The sequence below is a fragment of the Bombus pyrosoma genome, linkage group LG12 (genome assembly GCF_014825855.1).
Source record: "Bombus pyrosoma isolate SC7728 linkage group LG12, ASM1482585v1, whole genome shotgun sequence".
In the NCBI taxonomy this organism is placed as follows: Eukaryota; Metazoa; Arthropoda; class Insecta; order Hymenoptera; family Apidae; genus Bombus; species Bombus pyrosoma.
In genome coordinates this window covers 5700953-5712990 of record NC_057781.1, presented here as the reverse complement: position 1 = coordinate 5712990, position 12038 = coordinate 5700953, and the positions used below count along the sequence as shown (strand labels likewise).

At 36.2% G+C, this 12038-nt stretch overlaps 2 protein-coding genes across 2 annotated transcripts; one reads left to right on the top strand and one right to left on the bottom strand.

The window, feature by feature from the left end:
• Window positions 1–780: 780 nt before the first annotated feature.
• On the top strand, window positions 781–5033 carry LOC122573485 (glycine--tRNA ligase). The gene is made up of 4 exons (XM_043739892.1): window positions 781–1091; window positions 2648–4328; window positions 4404–4591; window positions 4701–5033. The coding sequence occupies exons 1-4, from the start codon at window positions 849–851 to the stop codon at window positions 4812–4814; spliced, it is 2226 nt and encodes a 741-aa protein (XP_043595827.1). The 5' UTR covers window positions 781–848; the 3' UTR covers window positions 4815–5033.
• LOC122573722 lies at window positions 4996–8133 on the bottom strand. Its single transcript, XM_043740481.1, has 11 exons — window positions 7967–8133; window positions 7791–7886; window positions 7604–7714; window positions 7427–7532; window positions 7196–7290; window positions 6747–6866; window positions 6250–6564; window positions 5884–6047; window positions 5648–5806; window positions 5210–5374; window positions 4996–5144 (listed from the first exon to the last, which is right to left on the bottom strand). Exons 1-11 carry the CDS (start codon window positions 8131–8133, stop codon window positions 4996–4998), a joined length of 1647 nt encoding a protein of 548 aa, XP_043596416.1.
• Between the last annotated feature and the right edge of the window lie 3905 nt (window positions 8134–12038).

Here is a 12038-nt window from a genome sequence, read left to right as displayed (position 1 = left end):
GTGTATTTTTTATTTTTTTCATTCTATACAATGTTATTTGTTTTGAAATATATTCTTTATGAAAAAATATAAAAATATCGTTATAGATAAAAAATGTTTTTTTATTTATATTGGCATTACATCTCATAAAAGTATAAAAAGGAATATTATGCAGCATTTAGAAATACATATTAATTATTTATAAATTATAAATATATGTATGTAGCTTGTTTGAGTTACAAATAACTTAAAATATTAGAAATATTAAGTTCTTGTTAAGTTGATAAGTTCTTAAAATTTAATTTTATATATTTTCTTTATTTTGAACATGCTATATAATTTCATCAATTTTACCGCCAACAGTACTGTATTATGTAAAACTAAGATCCGTAGTTATTTGAAATAGGGGGCGTCAGTATCGCAATCGAGCATCTGGAATTTACTAAAGTGAAATATATTCTTTATGAAAAAATATAAAAATATCGTTATAGATAAAAAATGTTTTTTATTTATATTGGCATTACATCTCATAAAAGTATTAAAAGGGATATTATGAAGTATTTAGAAATACATATTAATTATTTATAAATTATAAATATATGTATGTAGCTTGTTTGAGTTATAAATAACTTAAAATATTAAAAATGTTAAGAAATTATACGTTACTTGATAAGTTCTTAAAATTTAATTTTATATATTTTCTTTATTTTGAACATGCTATATAATTTTAAATTTCATCAATTTTACCGTCAACAGTACCGTATTACGTAAAATCCGTTAAAAAAATTAAGATCCGTAGTTATTTGAAATAGGGGGCGTCAGCATCGCAATCGAGCGTCTGGAATTTGCTAAAGTGAACAGAAACGTAAATGCAGTTTGTCTCCTGTAAGTTGCAGCATCTTTGTAGAAGAGCTACACGTGACCTACGTGAGCCTAACTCAGTTTATAAACAAATATTTCGGAGATTTACTGTCACCGTTAAGTTAGCCGATTTCAGTAAGTGGGGTACTACAAAAAAGAATCGTAAACTAAAAATACAGATCACACAAAATATGTCAGACCCAAAGATGGAAGAAATATTGTCTCCTCTCCGGGATAGTGTTAAGGAACAGGTAAGTTCCATATGGCTAATAATTATAATATATATAAAAATATTGTTATTAACAGAAAACTTAGTTACACATATGATAGATTTTAATATATTTATATAATGGATATGTAATCTTCATTGTCGTAGAACTTGCAATTGAAAAAATATATATTTTGTTGATTATGGCATTTATTATTATTTATTTCAGTCCGCGCCTCTCGGCTTTGGACGAACTTTCGATTTTACAATCCTTACATTTCTTGTATTGCACTCAGCATATTCTTACCTCTAGCATCTAAAACTAATGACTACAATCTATTGCAACTTATGACTACACATTATTGCCACTCTCCTCTTTCCAGTATTCCTTCGCTTTGGTCTCGTTTCCACACCTGATTCTTTTTTTTTTTTTTATTGTTTGTTTTTAATTTTACAATTTGCCCAGTGGGACATTAGGTAAAATGTTGTAACACGTGATTGAATAGCATGTGGATGGTTACCCCCAGCGGGGTACCATCTTTGTATTTTTTAAGTTATATGCTTCGTGAGCACGTGAATCTGGCTATAACTTTCCTGTCCTTCCACCTCATCCTCCCCTCCAAGTACTTTGGCATCTCATCTTTGGTTATGTTCCTATAGTGTCTGTTGTATTTGGATTCTTATCCTTTTCCTCCTCTCTCTGTCTCTCTCTTCCTTCTTTCTTCTACAATTTGGTCTCCTGTTCAACTTTCTCGCTCTTCTCCTGCTGCCCTCTGTGCTCCTCCATTTTTCACCTCTTCTATTTCCTTCTTTCTCTCTCTTGCTCTTTTCCCTTCCTGGCCATTTCCCCAGCTTCTCTCTCTTTCCTTTATGCACTCTTTTACTAGCTCCTTTTCCGATTCTAAGTTCTTTCCTCATACCTTGCTGCTCTTTTTAATGCTTTTACCTTGATTTCTTCTATCTTGCACTCTTCTGTCAGTATGTAGTTTGGTGTTGTCCTGTCTAAACCTAAGATCCATTTTACGTACCCTCTTTTTATCCTGTCCAGCCTTTCTTCCATGTTCCAACCCCATATCTCTGCTCCAAACAGCGTCACGCTCTCTACTAATGCTTTAAACATCTTCATTCTCCTCTTGTAGTCCTGTTTGAATATTCTTTCTCCCACGCTTCATGTTTTCTTCATTGCTATCATCGCTCTCCTTTTCCTGTCTTGTATGTGCTTCTCATCGCTGCCGTTTTTCTGTAGTATGTACCCTAGGTATCTTATCTCCTCCATTTCTTCTAGTTCTTGCTCTCCCCAATTCCATCTTCTTTGTCTCCTTTTATTCCTTCTTTTTTCAAATACTACTATTTTTGTCTTTTCCGTGCTTAGCTCCAATTCGGCTTCTTTTAAAAATTTCTTGAATCTTCTTAGCATTTCCTTTAGCTCCTCTTTTCTATCTGCCATCAACACGATATCATCTGCATACGTCAGTGACCATACCTTTCTTCCTCCTATCACTATGCCCCTGGCTTGCCCTTTCCTTAGTTCATCTTCCAGCCCTGCCACGTAGATGTTAAATAATAATATTATAATATCATTATTTTTTATGCTTAAAGGGTGATTATGTGCGAAACCTCAAGTTTAATGGTGCTCCAGAATTGGACATCAAAATAGCAGTTGCCGAGCTTAAACAAAGAAAAAAGTTGTTGGAAGAGAAAGAATTATCCTTTTCACAAGCAATATTATTTGATAGGGCAAGGATGGAAGATCTTTTAAAACGTAGATTTTTCTTTGACCAATCATTTGCTATTTATGGGGGAGTTAGTGGACAATTTGATTTCGGCCCTATGGGTTGTGCATTTAAAACAAATTTACTAAATACATGGAGAAACTTCTTCATATTAGAAGAACAAATGTTAGAAGTAGATTGTTCTATTTTAACACCAGAAGCTGTACTCCAAGCATCTGGACATGTAGAAAGATTTGCAGACTTAATGGTGAAAGATGTGAAAACTGGAGAATGTTTCAGATTGGATCATTTGATTAAATCACATTTAGAAAAAGTAATTAATGATAAAAAAACTAATGAAAATGTAAGCAAAGAATGTGAAGATATTATTACTACATTAGATGGAATGACTAAGAAAGAAATGGCAGCAGTTATGTCCAAATTCAATATAAAGTCCCCTATTACTGGGAATGATCTAACAGAACCAATAGAATTTAATTTAATGTTTGGAACTCAAATTGGTCCTTCTGGGCTTGTAAAAGGATTTTTAAGACCAGAAACTGCACAAGGAATTTTCGTAAATTTTAAACGACTACTTAATTTTAATCAGGACAAGCTGCCATTTGCTGCAGCCCAAATTGGAAATGCATTCCGTAATGAAATTTCTCCTAGATCTGGTTTATTAAGAGTAAGAGAATTTACTATGGCAGAAATAGAATACTTTTATTATCCTGATGATAAAGATCATCCTAAATTTAAAAATGTTGAAGATATACGTGTACTGTTATATACTGATATGAATCAAATGGATGGAAAGGGTGCACAGTATATGACTTTAGGCCAGGCCGTGTTACGTGGAATTATAGAGAATGAAACCTTAGCATATTTCATGGGTAGAATTTATCTATTTTTAATTAAAGTTGGAATTGATCCAAAAAGATTACGTTTCCGTCAACACATGGAAAATGAAATGGCTCATTATGCATGTGATTGTTGGGATGCAGAATGTTTAACTTCTTATGGTTGGATAGAATGTGTTGGTTGTGCTGATCGTTCTTGTTATGATCTTGAGCAACATGCACAAGCTACTGGAGTAAAATTAGTAGCAGAAAGAAAATTGCCAGTATCAGCTACTATTGAAAAACTCGAAATAGTACCAAATAAAGTTATTATTGGAAAAATGTTCAAGAAAGGTAGCAAATTCGTGCTAGAGACTTTGTCAAAATCAAGTTCAAATGATATTCGTGCTATGGAAAAAGAGCTTGATTTATATGGAAAAACTGAAATATCACTTTCAGATGATACCACAGTATTCATTACAAGAGATATGATCGAAATAAAAAGATATAAAAAGACTATACATGTAGAAGAAATAATTCCATGTGTAATTGAACCATCTTTTGGTATTGGTCGTATTATGTATGCAATTTTTGAACACAACTTTAAAGTACGAGAAGGAGATGAGAAACGAACTTATTTCAGTTTGCCACCAATCGTAGCTCCTTTAAAGTGTTCAGTGTTACCACTCAGTGGCAACAATGAATTTGTACCATTTGTGAAACAACTATGTATGTATTCTAACTTTTAAAAATATGGTAAATTTTAGAAAAAATACTTACTTAATCGTTGTTTTCCACACGCAGCTCAGAATCTCACTAAAGTAGACGTTTCGCATAAAGTCGATGATTCTTCTGGTAGTATCGGACGTAGATACGCACGGACAGATGAAATTGCAATACCATTTGGCATCACCATAGATTTTGATACTTTGAAAGTACCTCATACTGCTACACTCCGTGAAAGAGACAGCATGGGACAAGTTAGAATAAATGTAAGTAGGCATTTTATAGTTTTTAAAATACAAATAGAAATACATATACAATACAAATATAAATAGAAATACAAAGTCTACAAAAATTAAGTTATTGTTCGAATTACAGTTGGACGAGATTCCAGATATAGTAAGAGATCTATCTAATGGTAAACTTACATGGTCTGAGGTTGAAGAAAAATATCCCAAATTCGAACAACAAGAAACAACAGAAACGAAGTAATATGTATTAAAGGACTAGCTTATTTGCTATAATAGTAATTACTATAATAGTAATTTTTATTTTGCATTCATAATGTGCATATTATAGACGTTAACGTGTATATTATTTTGCACAAATAATTGTATAAATGAAACTGAAATTTCGATTTTTATGACTCTGATTAAGAATATATGAATTCTGATTAACAACAATAAAAGTCGATATTAAATTCAACACCCATTCTATTAAAATCGCATTTGAAACAAGCCATCATACACCTTATGCTCTTTATCCATTTCTCTTTATCTAAACCATTAACATCTTGAAGTTGCATATTAACACGATAAACATCTGAAAAACAAAGACTGATAGACACCGACATATGTTAATTTATATTGTGTATATTAAATAATTACTGCAATGACCAGATCGTATTTGACAGCACATAGCACAAAGTGTTTTCAATGTTCGAATTTCGCCGATATATTCAAAAACACGAAGTGATGGTAAGTAAATAAAGAGTCGTCTTAGTTGATCATCCAAATTCTGTCGATTGTGCCATAATTGCAGGCATAAGTATACTACATAATAGTAATAACGGTTATCTAACGTATAATAATGAGAAAATTATAGAAACATGAAAAGTGTAATTGATATCGATAATCGAAATATCACTTATCGATAAAGAGAGTTAGTATCACGAACTATTCGTAGACGGCGTACAATGATTCGCGCTTCAAATTTTAATTGCGGTTTACAAATTGAAATAGCGATGATAAAAGTGATTTAAAACGATAAAAAAGCACAAAATGCTTAATTATTTTAAGTATAAATAATTTCATTATTTCGATTACCTAGAGTATCCGAATACCATGTGCAAAGTGTTTTAATCGTGCAATCGAGATACCATGGCTGTCGAAATTTCAAATCGATACTCGTTGATAGTGCAAAAGTATGGATTCGAGTATGTTTTGTAAAAAATTTCTTATGGACATCATATCGTGCTATTCCTACTAAAAATACAAAAAAATATATGTATTTATATACGTCCAATTTTTGGTACGTTATTAATCATGAAATTCTGTCATACTAATAGCATATTGTACTTTCAGTACTGGTGCCCAAAAATGTGCTGCTCTCCAAGCGCTGTCCGGTATTACGACTTTTTCAATATCATATTCATCTTCTGCTTTTTGTATAATTTCTTCTTCTGAACACAATAGCTGTAACCAGTGCCAATTTGTTCCAAGTTTCCTACGATTGAATCCTAAGGTAAGTACATGTTTTTTTAATGACACCATTAGTTAGACGTAATATTATATTTATATGTTTTAACAAACGATTCGTAACTATTACAATAGATGACGTAGGCAAGATGAATAAATTATTTTTAACTGTTAGAGTGGTATCGCGACGATTAAAATAATAAAAGGGATTCAGTAGTGAATCTAATTACTTGGCCAAACTGACGAGTAGATCTCCCGTGGGTGTCGCTATGTACGCGTAGTTTACAGATAAAGTGGTGAGAAACTCCAAGCAGCCGATGGCGCGAAACCAGTCGCATATCTTGATTTCTTTGTCCGTATAAAATCTTGATTGTTCGTGATGACCAGGATCCACCGTGAGGCCTACCATTTTCTCGAACGCGTGCCAACAATATACGTGTCTCATTGTTTTACGGGAGTTGTATAATGCCAATAGTAGTCGTACACCTTCGTCTGGCGTTAACGACAAACCTTCCAGACAAATAGATTCTAGTCTAATCTGTTTACTACAACGTATGATATACATATAGACTAAGTTTTATTTTTGTCGTATTTTACAATTTTGTGTACATGTTGTTTTGCAATAACACGACGAAATTGAAAAACGCAATTAAATTTAAAATTTATATGATTACCGTTTGTTATTAAGTTCATGTTATTTCTACATATATATAGTATATCAACTTACTAGAGGAGTCGTTCTAGTCGAGTTATCAAATTCTTCCGGCCAATTTGATCAAACGTTTGTAGCCGAATCAATTCTGCCCAAACGCTCATACCCCTCTTGCTTTTTTGGCTATACAGAAGTCTATAACATTGAAAACATATTTTTGAATCATTGATATTCGATAATTCTATGTACTATGTTCTCTGTTTTATTATTATACATTGCTTGAAGCGCGAGATAATTGAGTTTTTAGTAACATCGAATTTGAATAATAATTTATTATTATCAATGGTTTACTTTATAATTCATGAAGCTTAGATTTATTGTACCTGTATTGTACATAATAGTAGAAAAAGAAGTAATTTACTCTTTAAATCCAATCGCATCGACTATACAAGCGTCTAAATTCGCCGATCAGAGATTACATAAACGATATAATCGGTTTGATCAAGTCGCTATAAGATTCTTACTTGGCCAATGTAACGAGCAGAGCGTGATTCACTTGTTTCTGGTAGGGATGTGAGTTTTTCATCGCGGTTGAGTACAAATGCCAGTAGAAACGGCCCTGGGCATAATAACTTTTTAATTACCAGCCACCGCACGTTCTCACCGACCGACATTCGTAATTGAGTTCTAGCCGTTCGGGTTAATTGAGTTCTCGGCTTTTGAATTCGCCGGGTTTCCTCCGGTGATATACGTACCTCCCTCGAGGGCAGAGGCAAATTCAACGCCGCCCTTGGAAACGCGGCCCTCTCGCAGTGCACCATCATTTCCCAGTGTCTGCGATACTCGTTCGTGTATCGCGTTCTGTGAACCATATTGTCTAATTTTTTCATTTTCTCGTTCCTTGCGTTTCTTTATCGCGATGGATATATTACCTGGAAAGTTGTTCAAGCAGTTCTTTGACCAGAGGATCTGATTCTTCTGGCATGCTGTAACACGCTGAGAGCGGCCTCCAGATCGATGCGGATGATTCTTTCGTATCGTAGCTTTTTTACGATGAAAAATTAAAAATTATAAATCTGTAGCAAGTGCTAGCTTTTGAATATTAGTCATGCACGTTACATCGAATTGTCCTCCTGTTCATTGGAAAGTGAATTGGATTCGGTCGATGCATTGTAACAAGTCGATAAGTCGTTTTGACAAACAGAATTATTATCCCTGTTGAAATAAGAATTCGTGACACACTCTATCCATTACGATGCATTACGTATTTTATTATATTATTAGGATAATATTACTTCATACACGACTTCTCTCTGCTTCGAGAATCTATATTTGATTTGTTTGGTAGATCGCAACAGATCGAATGGTTTGCACAAATATGATTCGTTATACGGGTCTCCGATTTTTCTAATTCGCTGCAACGCAATACGTATCTTCGACATACTGCTGTAGCCAAAGACATTTTTCTGCAAATAAAAGGAAAGCTAAGAAATTTCGTATAAAAAAGGTTAAATTACTACATTTCCATGTCCAAATGACGCATAACGATTTGCAAATGTTTTATTTTAAGTATGAAACAAGTGAACGTATATTTTACATATTACGCAAATATAACAATTTTCCTTTTCAATGTCATTATCATCAGCGCTCTTTCCATCCGATAATAGCATTTGCTTCAATGATTAATCAAAGGGAAATTTTAAGAAACTTTAATAAGCCACGGAAAAAAATACATTAACGTTGCTCTGTTGTTAATCGAATCTCACATAGATAGATAGATAGAGCGATACAAAGTAGAAGAAACGTACACATTCATTGATTTTTGGCAGAGATATAGAAACGTGGAGGCGATGATAGTAGTCTTTTGTTCGTCATCGAAATTATATCCATTCGATGGATATAATTGGGCAAAGCGCAGGTATTTCGCAGGCATTTTGAAGGCTCTTTTACAAATCTGGAGGGCCACCCATATGTTCATAAGAAAGCTTAGAGCGAAGGACGGAAATAAATTTCTTGCTTCTTTGAGCACAAAGAATTTCTATTTGGGTGACCGTTGCTGGCGCATGCATTGTTTTAAGGTATTTTACGATACAGAGAAGGGCTATGGAATAGAGAAGGAGAGACAAGAAAGAAAAAGCGAGACATTTACAAGGACTGAACTCGAACCACGAGTTCGTGGGTGCGGTTCCAATTATCCACAGTGGCTCTCAGAAAGGAAAAAGGACCAGTGGAGCCCCTAGGCCGCAAAAAGGGTGGGGTCCTCTTACCGTTCCGTTTTCTTCCTCTTTCTTCATTCAACCCTCCCAGAGAACGTGTCGAATCGATTCTCCTCGACTCGTTTGCAAGCCGTCCGCCGAGTGACATACCGGATACGTGGTTACCGTTCATTATAATTTTTTATTCCCACGGAGAATATTTCGTGTACTTTTGACCAATCTCGTTTCGAAGAACTTATCTATTTTATTAAGACGAAACAAAAGGTACATGTTGACGAAAACGACAAGGGGATAAGATCGACGTCGTTCATAGCTCTTTCGACGCTTGAATCTGTGTTAAAACAACATCGTTCTATTTTTCTCTTCTTAACACATATTCACGTTCATCGTCATGTCGATGATAGTTTTGCTGGCTGTCGTTCGGAAGGGTCCATTGGGAATTGTCTCGTTTCTTTTCTTTTTATCTGCTAGGCAGCTATTTCTTGCTCGAGGCTCATTCAACTGCGATCCATCGAGTTGCAGCAACTTGCATCCTGTTTCTCGTTGGTACGAAGCTATTTTCCGGTTACAACGATCCCGAAAATAGTTCGACCAAGAAGAAAATCGTCTGTTTGCACTGTGGCAAATCTGCATTGTCGTTATTACTGTTAAACGTGTTCGGTTGAATTCGAACGTGAGATTCCTGTGTTCGTTGACTTATAGGATGCAGCTACCTGCGCAGGTGCACGAGGTATTCTCCGATGGTAGGCTATCCGTTTGAAAAGAATTACACCGGTCCCTTGACCGATTTTTGCCTTTCGCGGAATAGCTCGAACACGTAAACCTGGAAATTGTGAATTATATGCGAAACAGGAATTCGAAATCGCCTGCTACACCATTTAAATATTATCTAATAAATTGGTGTTGACCAGTTTGAATGTAATCATCTTAATATCAATTTATTAGTATTTATCTACGTCTTTATCGTTAAAGATATAAAAATTAATTACCTCTGCGATGAAACGAGGAACAGTGTAAAATACAGGACAGGTATACAGTAGTACCGTGTAAATGGTATTTTCGTCCATATCTATGAACAACGTTATCAGCGAACGAACGTTTCATGTGTTGCAAGCTGATAAGTTTAATCGGAGCAAAACGACGCGCGGCTCCAAACTTACGAATGAATAGTATCTATGCATCGGTAGTTAGCGTAACATCATGGCGCGATTGCGAGTAACGCGCTACGAACTCGATGTTTAATCCTTTCCAGGGGAGGAAACGGTGTGAAAAAAAAATCAATCGCGTTATCTGTTGCGCACGGCGGTTTGCAATTAAAAGTCTCTTCCTAGATGCAGCTTCATGAAAAGACGCATTAACTGTTCCCTTGGTTTACCGGGGCACCCTGTACGATAGTAAAGCGTACGATAACGACCAAGTAAATTGTATCGCGAACGTTTTACGCTTTCATTTGCATAAATATTCGTCGGTGTTCGCGATCTTATATGACTTTGAGAACTACGATGCCCGTTACCGACGTACGTAGCGTCCGTTCCAGCAGAATTTATTCGGTGCAGCGCACTTTTGTTTTTTCCCTGCAAGAATCCCATATTGCGTCATCACGTTTGCGCCCCGAGACTTTGTGTAGGATTTTACGACTGGGCGAGGTGTTCTAAAGTTGCTCTATCCGGTTTTATCCCATGTAAAAAACTATTAAACATCCCAGCTCATTAAGTGCATTCGCTTGTAGAAGGTTATCAAATAAATTGCCGATAAGATGATGCAGGTAATTAATGACGGTATGCCCATTATAAATTGTAACGCTGATATAATTCTTAACGTTTCCGTGAATGTAACCGCCCGTCGTCTCCTCGTGATTCGAGGCATATTTCCGAACACATATACCTACGCGTCAAATCGCGTTACTTTCTATTCGCATTCGTCTCTGTTTCGCATTCGAATCTCCGAAGCGTTTCGGAGCGCATCGCTGCGTAAAATGGCAAGTGCCTTTAGAGATTTCCGAATTAATCGAGAACCACGTTTACAAGATTCCTCGAACACAAACCGAAGTCTAAGTTACCGCATGGCCAAGTTCCGTGTCCTTAACGAGCGCTACACATTCTTGAAATTTTATCGTATGGTTGAAGATCTTGTCGACCATCTCGCGACAGCTCTTCGATCGTTCTCGTTTGTTTTTTCTTACCGTGAAACCGTGTGTTCCGTTCCAAGCAGGACTCGGGAGGGGTGCGGATTTATAGGCTTTAATTAAACGCTATTCATTAGGCTCGGTAGCCGAAAATGGCTCGAACGTCCCCGAAAAGCACCGATTAGGTAGCCAGAATCGCATTAGACCACACAAGCAGATGCAACCTTTCGTCAGCTGGTCGACGATAATTTTATATGAGTTTCTGCGGATGCGATTTTATCAAAAATCATTCCGTCTTCTTAATATATCGTGTTGCGAACCTGTTCGATGTTGGCCAAGAAAAATCCTCTTAACCATCGTTATCTAATTTTAGGCCGGTGATTTTTTACTAAGACGCATTATCGTTTCGCTATTCCAGCTGGCTAAAAGGGGTTGCCTTTATAACTTCTCAAAAACCGAGCTCGATGAAGCGGTCTGATTAGGCGACTTGATTTATCTTCTTCGTCGAGCAGATACAGCTAGTGGCCTTCGTTTTCGGTCTCTTTCTCGGGCATGCAATCTCGTTAAAATTTATTCATGATTCGGTACCGCGAACGCATCCTTAGCAAGACCCCACCGGGGACTGGTCGGACTGGTCGCGGTCCAAATATTCGTTGAGACGGCCTATTTTCCGCGTAATGTGATAGGGGCTTAATACCACTCTCGAACCGGTCGCGAGCTTTGATTTATCGATCGGCGGTATCGACTTTGTTATGCCCCGACTAATCCCCCGAGTTCACGTTCCTCCGTGCGTTTGCGGCGGAGGGTTGTGCAGGCCTCTCTTATTGTCTCGCCGACACGACAGCGTCACTATGAATCTTAAACACGTTAATGGTAAAATTAGGGTTATCAATAAGCAGCTGCACGAGAGAGAACAATCTCCTTAATGATATACCGCGTGGACGCGAGAACGTCTGTACTAGGCCTTGGGTTTATTAAATAAGTAATTTTCGGTTGCGCGGTAGTCGGTCACGAACGTTTCGAAAA

Coding starts and splice junctions, on each gene's coding strand:
- LOC122573722 (XM_043740481.1), bottom strand. CDS start 8,133: ATGTCTTTGGCTACAGCAGTATGTCGAAGATACGTATTGCGTTGCAGC. Junction 7,715..7,790: donor GAACAGGAGGACAATTCGAT/GTAACGTGCATG, acceptor ATCGTAAAAAAG/CTACGATACGAAAGAATCAT. Junction 7,291..7,426: donor TGCCTCTGCCCTCGAGGGAG/GTACGTATATCA, acceptor TATTATGCCCAG/GGCCGTTTCTACTGGCATTT.
- LOC122573485 (XM_043739892.1), top strand. CDS start 849: ATGCAGTTTGTCTCCTGTAAGTTGCAGCATCTTTGTAGAAGAGCTACA. Junction 1,092..2,647: donor GGGATAGTGTTAAGGAACAG/GTAAGTTCCATA, acceptor TTATGCTTAAAG/GGTGATTATGTGCGAAACCT. Junction 4,329..4,403: donor ACCATTTGTGAAACAACTAT/GTATGTATTCTA, acceptor TTCCACACGCAG/CTCAGAATCTCACTAAAGTA.